The sequence below is a fragment of the Podarcis raffonei genome, chromosome 8 (assembly GCF_027172205.1).
Source record: "Podarcis raffonei isolate rPodRaf1 chromosome 8, rPodRaf1.pri, whole genome shotgun sequence".
NCBI classification, from domain to species: Eukaryota; Metazoa; Chordata; class Lepidosauria; order Squamata; family Lacertidae; genus Podarcis; species Podarcis raffonei.
Genome location: NC_070609.1, coordinates 75080555 through 75097138, shown reverse-complemented (window position 1 = coordinate 75097138; position 16584 = coordinate 75080555). Strand labels below are relative to the sequence as shown.

Genomic DNA, 16584 nt, shown 5'->3' with positions numbered 1-16584 from the left:
CTCTGTGTTCTCTGTAAGATTTCAGTCAGAGTCAGTAACACTCAAAACGGAAGCGTGGCACTCAAATCAATGTAACACTCAAAACAGAGCATGTTCGGCTTCCAGAAAAAGTTTGCAAACTGGAACACTTACTTCTGGGTCTGCAGTGTTTGGGTTGCAAGTTGTTTGAGTACCAAGGTGTTTGAGAACCAAGGTACCACTGTAGCTCATCAGCTGGGAAATCTGCTTTTGTGTGAAGGAGATCCCAGGCTATTTATTTATTTATTTTATTTACATGCCACCTTTTACCCGAAGATCACAGGGCAGTTTACAACATACAGTGGTACCTCTAGATGCGAACAGGATCCATTCCGGAGCCCTGTTCTCATCTAGAGATAAACGTATCTAGCGACGGCATGTCTGCGCGTGCACGCGTGTGTCGCTTTTTGCCGCCTCTGCGCATGCCGTCATTTTGAGTGCATGCACATGCGCATGCGGCGAAACCTGGAAGTAACGCGCTCCGTTACTTCCGGGTTGCCGTGCAGCGCAACTCGAACATGCTCGACTGGAAGCGTATTTAACCCGAGGTATGACTGTATAAGCACTAAGTTAATAATAATAATAATAATAATAATAATAATAATAATAATAATAATAACAATAAAAAAACCTTTCCTCATGAAATAACCAGACAGTTGTCAACTGGAGAATAAACAGGATGTTCATTCTCCCTTTCAAAAGGGTCAAGACAATTAGTTGCAACCAAGAGATGCATCTGAGGTTGTGACACAGATGAGTGATGTGAAATTGTTGCAACTTCAATGTAGGAGAAAAATTCATTTCTCTTCTTTCATCCCTTCTAACATTGTTTCCTTTACTTCTCACTTTCAACCCCTCTTACTTTTCTGCTCTTCTCATGTCACCACTTGCAAAAATCTAGCACGGATCGAACCTTGCACAGGGAACTATAGCTCTACTGTACTGCAATGCGTTGCCACAGTTAAATGTACAGACATTACGCAGACTCTTACCAATTTGTAGCTGGCAGCTTTTTGCCCCTTCTCCAGCAAAATCAGAATTAAGCAAACTACGAACAATTTCAGACATACGCAACACATATGAGAAAATACACTTGTTTTATTCAAAACCAGTTGCAGAGCCCAACTTTCTCCATCGCTACCCAGGCAGTAAATAAATCACTGAGAATTCCAGCAGGGCCTTAAAGAAAACACACTGTTTTGGCCCTATCCCACAGGCCTCAAGCCCTGGACTCCCACTTTCAAAACTGCCCTTTAATCCGCAAACCTAAAGTTCCACTATTTGTTGACTGAATTTTTTTTATTTCATAAAATTCACATGCTGCTTCACGGCAAAACAAGCAAACCCACCAACGTCAAAGCAGCGCACTTCGGTTCCTACAGTGAGAGGGGGGAAATAATAATTTAAGTGTTCCACCAAAACCCTCAGCAATTGTCAAGTGAGAAAAAATTTGGAACCCCTGCACTGGAACTTTTCCCATTAGGCCCCAGCGTGGTAGAAGCTGGAGTCCTTACATTAGAAGATGCCAAGAGAGTTTTGTGGTGGAGGAAAGGCACTGGGTGGTCTCGTTCAGAGATGGGGATCCTGCCGGTCCCTCCCGAGTGTTTGCTGGACTCTCAACTCCCACCAGCAAGGGCAATAGGCAGGGATGATGGGAGTTGTAGTCTTCGGAGCTCCGCCCCGGGCTAGAAACGTGGGGGAATGAATGAAAGCGATCCTGTAACCTGATCGAGCGATCAGCTGAAAGCTCCCGGGCAGCAGGCCGTGCTGCCTGCCGCCGCCTGCACCGGGTCGACTGCCTTTAGGGGAACGAGCAGCGGCCGCACGGGACGGCGATCCGCAGGGGGCTTACGCGGGCCGCGCAGAGGGCGATCCAGGGGCCGGAGGAAGACGGCGGCGGCGAGAAAGCCTGACCACTGCGGCTGCAGAGAGGCTGCAAGCGGCGGCTTGGCCAGGCGGTGCAGAACCTCATCGAGGCATCTGGTGCTGCTGGTAAGGTTAAAACGGGAAGGAAATGGTGAAGGGGCCGAGTTCCCTAACGGAACTGTGCCGGGGGTCTCCCCCGGGTGGAAGCTGTCAGTTTTCCCCCCTCTCTTCCTCCTCCTTGTAGATTTCTGTAGATGAGGAGGAAGACTCAGTCCTGCTCATATGAACTCCTCACATACTCAGGAACACTGCCTCGCTTGGATGTTGTGGATTTCTAAAGATCCAATGTATGCAATTATCACCCCACCTCCACTCTAATATTAAATATACATACCATTCCTTCCCTCCCCCCCCCATCAGATGTCTCTAACCATAGGTAAAGGTAAAGGGACCCCTGACCATTAGGTCCAGTTGTGGCCGACTCTGGGGTTGCGGCGCTTATCTCGCTTTATTGGCCGAGGGAGCTGGCATACAGCTTCCAGGTCACGTGGCCAGCATGACTAAGTTGCTTCTGGCGAACCAGAGCAGCGCACGGAAATGCCGTTTACCTTCCCGCCGGAGCGGTACCTATTTATCTACTTGCACTTCGACGTGCTTTCAAACTGCTAGGTTGGCAGGAGCAGGGACCGAGCAATGGGAGCTCACCCCGTCGCGGGGATTTGAACCGCCAACCTTCTGATCTGATCAGCAAGTCCTAGGCTCTGTGGTTTAACCCACAGCGCCACCCGTGTCCTTGTCTCTAACCATAACCACACACATAATACGCATTGTGAGGTAGAGGCGCTCTGTACACGCTCAAGAACTCGTTTCTGAGAAGCCCTGTTTTAATTAAATGTTAGTTATATGGCATTATGTGCTCCCTGAGGAGGCAGTGGCCAGCTAGATGCCTCTGGGGAGACCCAAAGCATGACTCCAGCACAACAGCAGAAGAACCAGCATCCTGCTTTCTAACTGGAGGGAGAGCATAGCCATTGTGGGTAGTAATATCCAGTTGTAGAGCATAACCATCCCAGCTAGTAGCCACTTATGCCCTCTCCTCCATGAATATGTTTTGATCCTCTTTTAAACCTGGTGCCCTCTGGATGTTTTGGATTTGATATCCTGCTTTATCACTACCCGAAGGAGTCTCAAAGCGGCTAACATTCTCTTTTCCCTTCCTCCCCCACAACAAACACTCTGTGAGGTGAGTGAGGCTGAGAGACTTCAGAGAAGTATGACTAGCCCAAGGTCACCCAGCGGCTGCATGTGGAGGAGCGGGGAAAAGAACCCGGTTCACCAGATTATGAGTCCACCACTCTTAACCACTACGCCACACTGGCTCTCCTACAACTCCCATCAGCTCCAGCCAACCACACTGATGGGAGCTGTAGCATGAGGCGCCTGGAGACTGACTCCCAAAATCTGTAAGGCCCCAAGTTGGGCAAAGAACTGGTAGGCTTCTGGTCTTGTGTTAAATTTTCAGAAGAACCAACCTACTGATCCTAAGGTGAGACTCTGCTCTTCCTCCCCAGGTTCCCGGGAGATCCGCTATGATCCATTTCTGCCTAGTTCACACAGCCTACCACTTCAGCCGACGGCTCCCAAAGCGTCACCGACTCAGACTGTAAGAACCCTTATCTCGGGCATACCAGTGTCTTGGGCTGTGCTGGCTGGGCCTGTCGGGAGGTGTATCGTAGAATCATGGAGTTGGAAGGGATCCCCAGCGGTCATCTAGTCCAACCCCCTGCAATGCAATGTGCATCTGGATAAGCACAGGGTTGGGGAGAGGAGGCTGGTCCAATGTTACCCAACTGCAGCGCCAAGCTGCTCCTTGATGGCTTCGGTGGTTGGGTTGCAAGAAAAAGAACCTGCCACTTAACACGCTGCTTGCAAGTGACCGCCAGAACTATGGAACTGTGGGAGATTTCCCCCAAGGGTCGGCAGGTGACTAGTGTGCACTGGGACCAGTGGGGCGGAAGGCAGGGAGTTGAACAATAAGTGGGGCCAGAGAATTCTAGTTTCCTCCCCATCCTCGTAAGGAGAAGCTGAGGTTGGTGGGACAGCACCCCATTCACCCTATTGGAACAGCCTCCACAGGTAACAGCGTGTTATGAGTGTTGGGCTAGGAGCTGGGCACGGCCAGGGCTCAAATCCGTGTTCAGCCACGAAGCTCACTGGTTGTGCGTCTCCACCTAACCTACCCCACAGGGCTGTTGTGAGGATAAAAATGGGGAGGATGTAAACCAAGCATGCCACACCTAGAGCTCCTTGAAGGAAAGGTACAGGTGCCATAACATTAAAATAAACAAACACCATTGTTTTTTCTCTTTCCCCCTTAGGCAGTTTGCAATATTTGCCCTTGGAATTGCTGCTTTCATTTTCCAGCTCTACATCTTGCTAAGGTACAAAGCAAGGGACACTGCTATTGATTTTTTTTTAAAAAAAATCCACCTGTCTTGCTTGCGACGACTCTCAACACCTTTGCGTACCTTCCAGAACGTGGGGGGAGCTGGCTGGAATATCCCGAGGTGGTGACGTTGAGAAGAGAGAGCTCGCAGCCTGGCCCATGAAGATTTTGGAATTGGTTTTGGGTGTCTTTATTGGTTTAAATCTCTGTTGGCAAGGAGGCTATCGGGTCTTTTGCCCCTTGACGGGCTGAGGGTTCAAACTCCAAACCTGAAGGGTTGAAAATTCAACGGGAAGTTTCTGTGGGACTGTTTTGGGGTTACTTTAACAGCTTCAGGGACTGTGGTCACCAGGCCCTGTGTAAGGTGATAGGAAGGTGCATCAAAAGCAGAAAGAGCCCACCTTCCAGGTGTTGCTGGACTACAACTCCCATCATCCCAAACCACAGGTCATGCTGGCTGGGGATGATGAGAGTTGGAGTCTAACAACTTCTGGAGGGTGACTCAGGCTCCTCATTCCTGATGTAAAACAGCGGTAGAGAAACATTTTCAGCTCGAGGGCCGCATCTCCTTCTGGGAAATCTTCCAGGGGCCACATGCTGGTGGTGGGCGGAGCAACAGATGCAAATTTTACCTTTCCACCACAGGCTAGTTTCTGCACACACTCAGAGGCCATCCAGGCAAGCAAGAGGCATGAACAGAGCTGAAGGACACATCCCAACCAGGCAAAAACACTCAAGGAAGGCCAGTGAGGGATGTGGGTTGGAGAGAGGGTGTGTTGTGTGGGGAGGGAATGCCTGAGGCTCAGAGAGAGATGGAGGGCCACATTTGGCAGAAAGGATGTGGATTGCCTTCTGTTTAGATCTCTCAACAAGCGCTGTGCAAAAGTCCTTGAAGAATTGGAGAATCCCTGCCTAACATCTTGAGACATCGGTTGCAGGAAACGACACTGGTCTAGCTCAAGTGCGGGAACCTGTGGCCTTCCAGATGGACTGCAACTTCCAGATGTGGACTGCAACTCCCACCAGCTCCAGCAAGCACAGCCAATGGACAAGGATGATGGGAGCTGTAGTTCAGCCACATCTGGGGCACAAAATGCTTTCCCAGTGGCATAAGGAGGGCTACCCGAGGAGTTAGTCCTGAGGGATTGAGAAACAGGCCTGAGGAGATGCATTTGGTCTCTAGCCTGAGTTGCAGTTGCAGAAGGTCCAAGGTTCAACCTCACCCCACTCTCAGCATTGCCAGTTACAAGGTGGTGGGGAAGGCCGCTTTCTGCTTGAGCCCCTGCAGAGTGGCTGCCAGTCAGAGCAGGCAACACAGGTCCAGATGACCAGATATGAGGCTGCTTCCTCTGCTCCTAACCTGCACTCCTGGCTCTGTGATATACAAAAAAGCAGGGCTATTTGTATCCTGCAACTGTGAGTACAGATATCGATAGCCGGCACAGAATTTAGCGTCTAGAGAACCCACAGCTTCTGATTAAAGATACAAGAATCAAGTTTCTAGTTCGTAAGGTGGCCGAGGCAAGTGTAAAAGTGCAAGGATGAAGCCAAAAGGGAGACCAGGACTTGCCAAGGGAAGAGCTTTGTTTCCCTGAACTAGCATGAATTAATGCAAATAATGGACAGAAATATGGAAATGGGCATAACTTTTCTTGGCAAGGCACTGGAATTACCCTGGTGCAAACTTTCGGGTGTGTATACATCCCAGGCTATACCTCAAGAAGCACATATTGACCCAAACCATTTGGTTCAAGACCCACAGTGGTTCCTCAACCCTTTTCTTCCAGACCTAAATCATCTCATTACTGTGGTCTGCCCCTCCTCTACAATCTGGTTGGAAGCATCATCTTCACGTTCTTCACCATTGGTGGGTAAACCATGGTTTGTCTGGCTCTCTTGCCGTTGCCTGGTGGGCTGAATTATGTGCCCAGAAGGATTTTGTTCATCCAGAATTTGCGTGTTGTTTTTATTAATATGTCAAGGCTAGCAAGGGTGCAATTTAAGGGGTTGTATACTGAAGGCAGTCGAGGGTCTCTCGGTGCACAGAACGGGGGCTAAATGGAGGGTTTGCATAGGCACCACCCGGGAGTTGTCGCTCATTTGCACACTCCATTTGGGGGCCTTTCCTTGAAGCTGCCCACCATCATCAAGGTAGTACTGGGGGCAAATATTAGGAATCCAGGTGTGCATCGCGGCAGAATGCTGGATTAAGCTGTGAAACTCATTGCCACAAGAAAAGTGGAATGGCAGCCAGCATTTTCTTATTTTTAAAGCTTCTAGGTAAATCTGTGGCTGTTAACCAAGGCAGCTGGAACTTGGAGGTTTTGTATTTCTGTGATGTGTGCGCGTAGTTGAAATATTCTGCAATTTCTTGAAACATCAAACATAAGCCAGCTGCTGAACTCTGCATGCAGAAAGTCCCAGGTTCAATCTCCAGCATTTCCAGGTTGGGCTGGGGGTGTCCCCTGTCTAAAACCCTGGAGAGCTACTGCCAGTCATTGTAGACAATACTGAGTGACATGGACTAGTGGCCTGACTCTGCAGTTTTCTGTGTTTAAAACAGCCTTTTATACAGAACCATGAGGACTAGGATTTTACTTTGTGTTTAGGGGAATGACCATAGCTCTGTGGCAGATCATCTGCTTTGCATGCAGACAGTCCCAGGTTTGATCCTTGACATCTCCAGGAGGGATGGGAGATAACCCAGCCTGAAACCCTGGAGAGCGGCTGCCAGTCAGTGTAGACAATACTGACCTAGATGGGCTAGTGGCCTGCCTCCAGCTAAGGCAGCTTCCTAATATGCTACATTACCTGTCAACAGCCCTGCATCCTGCCTGTCTCTGTGCAAGTGCATTTTTAGCACTCTTAATGCTCCCCTCCCATCTTTTCAGGGCTAGCTTTGCTTCTGGTCATGCTGGAACCAGTTCCATGGGAGCTGAAGACCACTTTCTTCATCTTTGGGGGCGCCTCTTTTGCAAAAGGAGTTTGCACCATCATATTTACTGCCTTAGCCACACAATGCGTGAGTAATTGCTGATTCTGTTATATTTAGGCATGCCTAAAAACAAAAGCTTACCCCACCCCTCAAGCTAGCGGAATAAGGGGAGGCTTTTGGGTGGCCCAATTTGTTTTAAAATGGAATTCTGGGCTGGAGGAATTCCAAGTTTTGTTCCCTCATATAAGCAGCTCCTGAGTTGTTCACAGAGTTTTTGGAGCTCAAGAGCTGCTTATATCATAGCTCAGTGGTAGGGCACTTGGCACTTGTTTGCATGCAGAAGGCTTGGGGATCAATCCCCAACATCTCCAGGCAGGGCTGGGAATGTTCCCTGTCTGAAAACCCCAGAAAGCTGCTGTCAATCAGCGTAGACATGTTGAGCTGGATGGACCAATGGTCTGACTCAGAATAAGGAAACTTCCTACGTCATAAGGGAAGGGCTGTAACTTAATAACTCTTTAGTACAGTCAAACCGCAGTTCCCATACGCCTCCGTTATCATACGTTTCGGCTCCCGAATGCCAAAAACCCAGAAGTAATTGCTCTGGTTTTCGAATGATTTTCGGAAGCCAGATGGCTTCCAGGGAGTTTTCTCTCTCTTTTTTCTCCATTGACTTTGCCGTCTTCTAGAACGGATTACATTCGGCCACCGAGGTTTGACTGTATTTCCATATATTTCTTACTTGATCTGCAATCTGACTTGGGAGTAGGCCGTCTTGAAGACAGTGGGACACACTCCCAATGCATGGGGTTGTTATTCTGACCCTTATGGGATCTCACTAGATTGCAAGTCTGAAGACGGGACCTTATCATTAAAAAAAATTGTTTAAGCTCCTTTTCTAACAAATGGACTGTTGTGTCTTCCATAGGCCAAAACCACTCCTGAGCTTTATTACTTATCAGTGGCTCTCTCGGTGAGCAGTCTAGTATCAACCGGTAGGTATCATACTTCCTCTTTGCGCTAAAACAGCCTTCCTCTTCAACTCAGTGCCCTCCAGATATTTTGGGTGACAACTCTCACCAGCATGGCCAATAGTCAGGGATGGTGGAAGCTGGAGTCCTATAATATTTGGAGGGCCACATGCTAAGGTCAAATTAGGCTGTGACATTAAATGCATATTTTTCATTTTACATGGCAGGTTTTTGGTTTAAACATAAATAGCATCCACTTTGTGGGTTGAAACTATTCAGACTGCAGCAGGCACGAAGCAGAGATTTAAGAGATCTGCAATGGTGGTCTGTTTGTTACTGGGCCACATTCAAGGTGTTACTACAGTGGTACCTCGGCTTAGGTACTTAATTTGTTCTGGAGGTCCGTTCTTAACCTGAAACTGTTCTTAACCTGAAGCACCACTTTAGCTAATGGGGCCTCCTGCTGCTGCCGCACCGCCGGAGCACAATTTCTGTTCTCATCCTGAAGCAAAGTTCTTAACCTGAAGCACTATTTCTGGGTTAGCGGAGTCTGTAACCTGAAGCGTATGTAACCCGAGGTACCACTGTATTGGCATATAAAGCCCTTAACAGCTTGGGGCCAGTTTACTTGCAGAAGCATCTTACCCCATATGCACTGACCTGACTGCTTCAGTCTGTGGTACTGGCAATGCTACAGATTCCACATAATACGTGTTCCGCAGTTGTAAAAAAAGCAAATTTTTTTTAGCGTGGGGGCACCTTTACTTTGGAACTCCTTGCCTATTGACACCAGGCAGGCACCTTCACTGTACTCTTTTCAGTGCCTGCTCAAAACATGCTTATTTAAGCAAGCCTATCTGAAAAATTAGATGCTGATGTGTTCCCTTTTGGGAGTTTTAGCAAATTTTTAGGCAAAGGAGGAAAAGGAAGTTGTATTTGCCCCTACGCATGCACACAAAAGATTGACTTTCCACATGCGCACACACACACGGTTGTTTTTTCACTATCATGAGGACTACTAGCTTTAACAAATGAAAAGAAAGCTGAAATGTTTTGGGTCTGTCCTGATATTTTGCACTCGCACAGCAAATTCAAAAGTGTGCTATTTTTTCTTTTAATGGCATCCATCCCCACCCCCCTTTATAGCATTTTTCTCTGTCCTGGGACTATTTTGGCTTGTGAACGTGGTTTTTCCTGGCTTGATACTGAACAAAGAGACTAAGACGGGGATCTGTTATGAGCCAGTCTCCGAGTGTGGCTGCCTGTGGCACATCTGACCTGTAATCTGCCAGGGGCTGGATTCGTCTGCCCCTACCACGATGAGCGGCCTGCTAAACTGCCTTCAGTTCTTTCCCTCTTTTCGAAACGGACTGATCTCTGCAGCAGACACAGTGGGAAGACCTTCAGATCTGGGGATATTCATAGCCAAAGATTTTAACTATTCATTAAGCAGCCTTTTGAGGTGCAGTAGGTGGGGGAGTCGTGGCTTTCAGGGTTCTTTTTAAAGGATAGCTCTGGGAGGCTGCTGGCTTTCAAAATCTTTTTGTAGAAAATTCTACTAATTTTTTAAAAAGAGTAATATTTTTTTGAAAATCCACAGATACTTTTTTTGTGGGAAGGGAGCAAAACAGTAAGCCCTCAAAGCCTTTTCCTCCTTTTGTATGTGTACTCCTGACTTAATGTAGAAGCTCCTTGCAGCAGATTAACTGGGAGAGGGTTGCTATGGGAACGGGTATGGAACAAGAGACAGATGAAGGCGATGCTCCAGAGCTCCAGTTTCAAAGTGAGGGGAGTAGCCTGTTCTCAAGTCAGCCGCTTTTATCTTTAAGGGGACTTTTTAGAAGGGTGCTTTCTTCTCCAACAGAAAGATTTCAGGTAGCTTCCCCCCCCCCCCGCCAGGCTGAAGGGACATGCAGCTGTGTAGAGGCGATCTGAAAATTCCTTTTTGCAGAGCAGTATGTTAAAATAGTCAGATTGTATATTCCTGGGAAGGGAGGCTCTAACTCTCCAGATAATGGCCTGCCTTTAGGGTATGTGCTTGTGTGTGTGGAGTTTAGCTTGCTGCACAAATGGATTATTAAATTATATGCCAAAATGGCTTCTAAGCGGATCTCTTCATCATGTGATCAGACTCCACAGTACAAAGCTGGCACCACCACCACCTCCTCCTCCTCCTCCTTCTTCTTCTTCTTACCCCACCCATCAGGCTGGGTTTCTCCACCTACTGCAGCAGTGGTCAAACTTTTCCAAGGAAAGGGCCACATTCTCCCCTGGGCAAGCTTTGGGGGCCATCTGCCACTGAAGGGCATAGTCCGGGGCAAAATATGTGTACAGGCACTGGCAAAAAAGTGGATGGAGCAATGGATGGGGCTGTTACCTTTATACAGCAGGGTTGAGTTGTTGTGAAGAGGAAATCAGAGTTACATATAAATTAAGGTGCTATTGAAATATAGTAATATGTAATACGTTTGGATTGGAAATAGATCTTACTCTGCTTTTTAAAAAGCAGCCAATCTAGTGATCAGCAATGAATGAGGAGCTAACTCCTGTAGAACTCTCTCTATTGAGGTATTATCAAACCTCACATTTGTTTCACAATGAATTTGAAAGTATTTAGGAACCCTTAAAAAAAATTCAAAACTACTTTGTCTTCAGGAATTGATGAATTTAAGCCAAGTTACAATTCTGATCTAGTAGTATTAAACAATTCAGAGTTAGATCATGTCAGAGTTCCTAGCCAAGACTTTTGATTACCCCAGGGAACATGCAGTACAATCTTTTTACTGTGAAATGGCTTTGAAATATTTTATTAGAACTGATTAATAAATGGAATTCAATAAATCCTGAGCATGCTTATACAGAAATCACCCTCATTAAGCACAAGGGGCCTTAAAAAGGTGGAAATTAAGATTTCATTTAAACTATTCATCTCAGCCCAGTGACTCTTAGACAAAATAGAAGCAAAACATCTGGCTGTTTCTGACTTTGGGTTCCTTTATAATCACACACCCTGATCCTATATATTAGGGGTGGCTAGCCTGTATGATTTTCTAGAGGTTGCTGAACTACAACTTCCATCAGTGGCGGCAGAACTGGCCATGTAGCTGACACATACTCCCATGCACCACACCCCAACAGCAACCCAAAGATACAGATTTTCTCTGTGCATTGTATCCAATGCTAGTCCACAGCCAGTGTGGTGCAGTAGTTAGAATGTCAGATGAGGACCTGGGTTCAAATTCCCACTCAGCCATGAAGCCTTTGGTCAGTCACAGTCTCTCAGCCTAACCTACATCAAAGGAGTGTTGCAAGGAAAAAAATGGTTAAGGGGGAGAGAACTGTGTATGCCAACACTGAGTTCCTTAGAGGAAAGGTGGGATATGAATACAGGAAAGTTTGGCAAACTGTGTGGTGTAGTGGTTAGCGTGATGGAGACCAGGGTTCAAATCCCCACTCAGCCATTAAGTTCCCTGGATGACTTTGGGCCAGTCACTGCCTCTCAGTGCTAACCCACCTCACAATGTTGTTGTGGGGCTTAAATTAAGGGGAGGAAGTATGTACACCACTTTGAATTCCTTGGAGAAAGGATGGGATATAACTGCTATAATACTACAGTGGTACCTCGGGTTAAGAACGTAATTCGTTCCGGAGGTCTGTTCTTAACCTGAAACTGTTCTTAACCTGAGGTACCACTTTAGCTAATGGGGCCTCCCGCTGCCGCTGCATGATTTCTGTTCTCATCCTGAAGCAACGTTCTTAACCCGAGGTACTATTTCTGAGTTAGCGGAGTCTGTAACCCAAAGTGTCTGTAACTTGAAGCGTCTGTAACCCAAGGTACCACTTTAATGGTAATACTATAAAAAAAAAGTCTTACTCAGAGTAAACTGTACACAGAGAGTAGAGCCGTTTAAGTTAAAAATGTGAGTAATGTAGTTCCACTAATTTCAGTGGATCTACTCTGAATGAGACTTACTTGGTTATCAATTTTTGCCAGGAAGAGCTTTCACCTGCTAAATGTCTACATGTCACACTGCTGTAAAAGGTATAAGAATGTGGCTGACTTAAAAAAAAAACCAAAAAAGCACCTCTCCTACACTCAGCCTTTCAGAGAAGTTGATACCAATTATTCACCTACAGAGAAAATGCAGCCTCGTGGAGCCCCAAGAAGAAGTGGGCTGCAGATCAACAGAATGACCCCACATACACACTATTTCCACTGTGATGGATTTTCTGCCAAATGTACCACAAGGCAGTTTCAAGCTGGCTGGCACTAAAATACTTTTGTGCTCCCCTCTGCACCTTAGAGTGACTTCCTGCAGCCTGCTGAGCCATGTACAGGAGTAGCAGATTGGATGCACTATTATTATTTTAAAGGTTCATACAAAATCTTAAAGCACATACTTCCTCTATGTCTTACAACATGAAGACATCTCTCACCTCCCACCTACAACACCTCCTCATTACCTATATTTCACCATAGCTGTGATTTTAAGGAAGGGCTATAGCTCAGTGGTAGAGTGTCTGCTTTGCACGAAGAAGGACCTAGAGTCAATTCCCAGCTAGGGTTGGGAGATACTCCAGCCCCAAACCCTGGAGTGCTACTGCCAGTCAGTGCAGACAATACCAAGCTAGATGGGTCAATAGCCTGACCCAATATAAGGCAGCTTGCTGTGTTCCTACATTTGGAAGGGCTACCAGGTAACAGCATAGAATCTTAAAACTGCAGAGTTAGAAGGAACCTCAAGGGTCATTAACCCTCTGCAATGCAGGAATTTCAGCTAGATTATACATGACAAATGGCCATTCAACCTCTGTTTAAAAGCCTCCAAGAAAGGAGAGTCCACCACTTCTCACGGCCAGTGTCAAACAGCTCTTGCCAAGTTCTTCCAGATAGTTAGTCAGAATCCTCTTTCTTGTAACTTGAAGCCATTGGTTCAAGTCCTACTCTTTGGAGCAGGAGAAAACAAGCTTGCTCCATCCTCCATGTGGCAGCCGTTCAGATATTTGAGGATGGCGATTATTTCTCCTCTCATTCCCCTCTTTACCATGCTAAACATCTTTTTAGCACCAGGTGAAATCCCTCTTCATATCTCCAGCCCTTTGCCCTTGTATTTATAACTTATGGTTTTATTCCATGAGCTGTCCTGGGTGCTATGGCTGAAGATCACACACATAATTTTAAGAAATGAATCCTCAGTTGCCCATTCTTAATTTTAGCCCTTTCTGGAAAAAGCTACCACACTTTTACAGCTGCATGAACGTGTATATCTCGACTGGATACACCCCCCCCCGTGAATGCAGGTTAAAATTGGCATTCGCCATCACTCACAAGCACGCTAAATATGAACAATATCAACTTCTATCACCACCGCACTACTTTCTGCCTCCGGGGTCATTCAAGGGTTCCCTGACTTCACTACAGCCCCGTCCCCTCACCGGTTCATCAGTCGCCATGAAAAAACCCCGCACTAATCCAAAACAACTCACCCATCCCTCATATCGCGACCCCATAAGGTCCCCTAAATGGGCTCTTACCAGTTTGGAGGGCGCCTCTTCCCCGACAAATTCCGGCCAACAACCCTTTAGGGACGGAACCGAACTGTGCGGGTTTGGCCGCCTGCGGGGGAACAGTATTGCACGAGTACCTACGGGGAAGCTTCTTATTGGTCGCGGGCGCCGAAAGAGGTGCCGTGTCCGTCCCTAGGAACGGTCCCCGGCACACAATCTTGAAACCGGAAGTGGGAAGGGTTTGGGCTTTTGAAATAGAGGACCCCGTTGCCTGAAGAAAGGATGTGATTGGGGGAGTTGGGAATGTCGGTTTTCTAGAAGGCTGAAGGAGTGTGGATTATCTGGGGGGTAAGGGGCATGCGGGGATAATCTGGGGTATGTAAGAATAGAAGCTAATAGTGGAAGAAGGATACTAGGGATGGTGGGCTGGGTGGGTGTATATAAGGAAAGGAGTCCGCCTGCGGATCTGGGAGGGGGTTTTGAATGGTTTGGGCTGGGGCGGGGAGCCATTTTCAGCCCATTCCCTTCTGGGGTGGGGATGGGGGATTGGAACATGCCAGCTGTGGGCGGGGCAAGAAGTGTAAATTTCACCTTTGTACAGTAGGCTGGTAGTTTGTGCACACACCCTTCTCCATTCGGGTAAGCAAGGGGGGAATTACTGGAGGAGGGAGGGGAATAATCCGGCCATGCAAAAAGGTTCAAGGAGGGTGCGATGCCAGTGTGTGTGTGAGGGGGGGTGCAGCTGGGGAGCATCCTGGGGGCCAGAGGCTTCCCACTCCTCATTTAGGGTAAGGTTTAGCACCCTAGAGAGGTCCGGGGTGTGTGTGCTTGCGGCAAATTTTCCTTGGTGAGGCTTCATCCCCAGCTACAAAAGAGAGGGGGGCGTGTCAGAAATTGTATTTTGTGTTAGTAAGACTGGCTCCCAGTTTATTGTCGCTGGGCCCCTCCTAACATTTTCCTCCTCAAATTAATTGTGGATCAGGGAATTGACAGAGAAACCGATGTTTTTAGGTGGGCCTCAAAGGCTTTTATTTTTATTTTTCCTCAGTAGCTTTCAGCGGCTTATGTAAATTAGACTACAGAGATGACATTCTAAATTGCTGATAGCATGCTGAGCTGTCTGACTGGAGTTGGTTTTTGCTTATTTTTTTGCTTATATGAAGTATGCTTGTATTTAATGTTTTTTAAATGTCATTTGGATTTGCTGTTTTTGTTATTGTACACTGATTTGTGACTAATGTTTCTTTAAAAAGCAGATAGGGTTTGTGTGGCCAAATGGGGATTTGAACTCTGGTCTCCAAGGGCCAGCCATCTAACCACTACTCTACCCTGGCTTTCAGAGCCAAACTGGCTATTTTCTAGAGTTAGCTGAGTGTCCCGACCCCTATTTGATTAGAAGGAAATCTATTTATAATTTTAAAACACATTTTATAAACTGGGGGAAAAATATGGCATGCCTGAACATATTGGTCCTTGGTGTGAAATACTTTTGCACTAGATACTAGTAAACCAAACATCCTGGTAATTTTTTAAATTAATTTTGCTTCCTAGGGTGAGTTAATCATGCTACAATAATCCCTCAATACAATATTATCTTCTTTGAGCCTCTCGAATAGGATGGGCATGTTTAAATAAAGAAGATGATATTTAACTTTGTACTAGAGCGAAGTTCTTTTATGCCACTTTCGCTATATAACTAGCCTGCTATTTCCTTTTAAGAACATAAGAGAAGCCTGCTGGAGCAGTCAATTGCTCATCTAGTCCAGCAGCCTGTTTTCACAGTGTCCAATCAGATGTCTGTCAAAAGCCTGCAAACTGGACATAGCACTCTGCCCACTTGTGATTCCCAGCAATTGATATTCAGAGGCATGACACCTCTGATAGTGGAGGTAGAATATAGCCATTGTGACTAGGGGCCATTGATAGCCTTGCCCTCCATGAATATGTGTAATCCTCTTTTAAAGCCATCCAGGTTGGTGGCTATGACTGCCTCCTGTGGGAGTGGGTTCTACAGCTTAACTATGTGCTGTGTGAAGAAGTACTTTCTTTTATCTATCCTGAATCCTCCAACATTCAGATTCATTGGAAGCCCATGAGTTCTAGTGTTATGAAAGCGGGAGAAAAATGTTTTACTGTGCACTTTCTCCATTCCATGAATAATATATCTTATATCATGACTTATATCATGATATAAGTCTTTTTTGTCTTTTCTCTAAACTAAAAAGTCCCAAATGCTGCAATCTTTCTTTAGGGGGTGGAGTCAATCCATCCTCTTGATCATTTCTGTTGTCCTTTTCTGAACCTTCTCCAGCTCTACAATATCCTTTGTGACCAGAACTGCATACAATATTCCAAATGCAGTTGCATCGTCAATTTGTATAACACCGTTATGATATTGGCAGTTTAAATAACACACACTACATGTATGTTTCTTGTCTCTTTCAGGTGGTCTGTAATGCACAAAATTTGAAATGGCTTCAAGGGGAGCAATTGAGACCAGTAAGTTGAAACAGAACTTGGAAGAGCAACTGGATAGACTAATGCAGCAATTGCAAGATCTGGAGGAGTGTAGGTAATAAATTCCATCCTGAAATTGACTAATCCGTCACAAAATCTTTGTGTTAACGCCATGTATGGCAGAGCAGGCATCCATCCAGTCTTTAGCTGTAGATGGATCGTATGATGTCCTTGGAGGCTGGCCTATCAGGGCTAATGGGGCACAGTCCCACTAATGTCAGCCTGCTCTTAGTCAGACCCTACCTTGACTTCTTACATAGCACTAGTATAGGAGGGTGGGATTGCCTGCCAGCCTCCTCCTTCATAATCTCAGTATTGCCGTT

The 16584-nt window shown here is 46.5% G+C and overlaps 2 protein-coding genes across 6 annotated transcripts in view; one reads left to right on the top strand and one right to left on the bottom strand.

Annotated features, from left to right (window-relative positions):
• Positions 1–13895, bottom strand: part of NMNAT1 (nicotinamide nucleotide adenylyltransferase 1) — a 28562-nt gene extending 14667 nt beyond the window's left edge. Inside the window, exon 1 of the mRNA XM_053401932.1 lies at positions 13772–13895. The gene's annotated coding sequence lies outside the window, so the exon portion shown is untranslated. The remainder of the gene's footprint in view (positions 1–13771) is intronic.
• Positions 13896–13943: 48 nt separating this feature from the next.
• Positions 13944–16584, top strand: part of LZIC (leucine zipper and CTNNBIP1 domain containing) — a 34428-nt gene continuing 31787 nt past the window's right edge. Inside the window, exons 1-2 of one of the 5 annotated variants that reach the window (XM_053400893.1) lie at positions 13944–14092; positions 16191–16316. In XM_053400893.1, the coding sequence (XP_053256868.1) occupies positions 16216–16316 (101 nt within the window). In that variant the 5' untranslated portion in view covers positions 13944–14092; positions 16191–16215. Of the gene's footprint in view, positions 14120–14304; positions 14384–16189; positions 16317–16584 lie in introns of those variants that run through there. The other 4 variants (XM_053400888.1, XM_053400890.1, XM_053400891.1 and 1 more) reach the window with 4 other exon arrangements.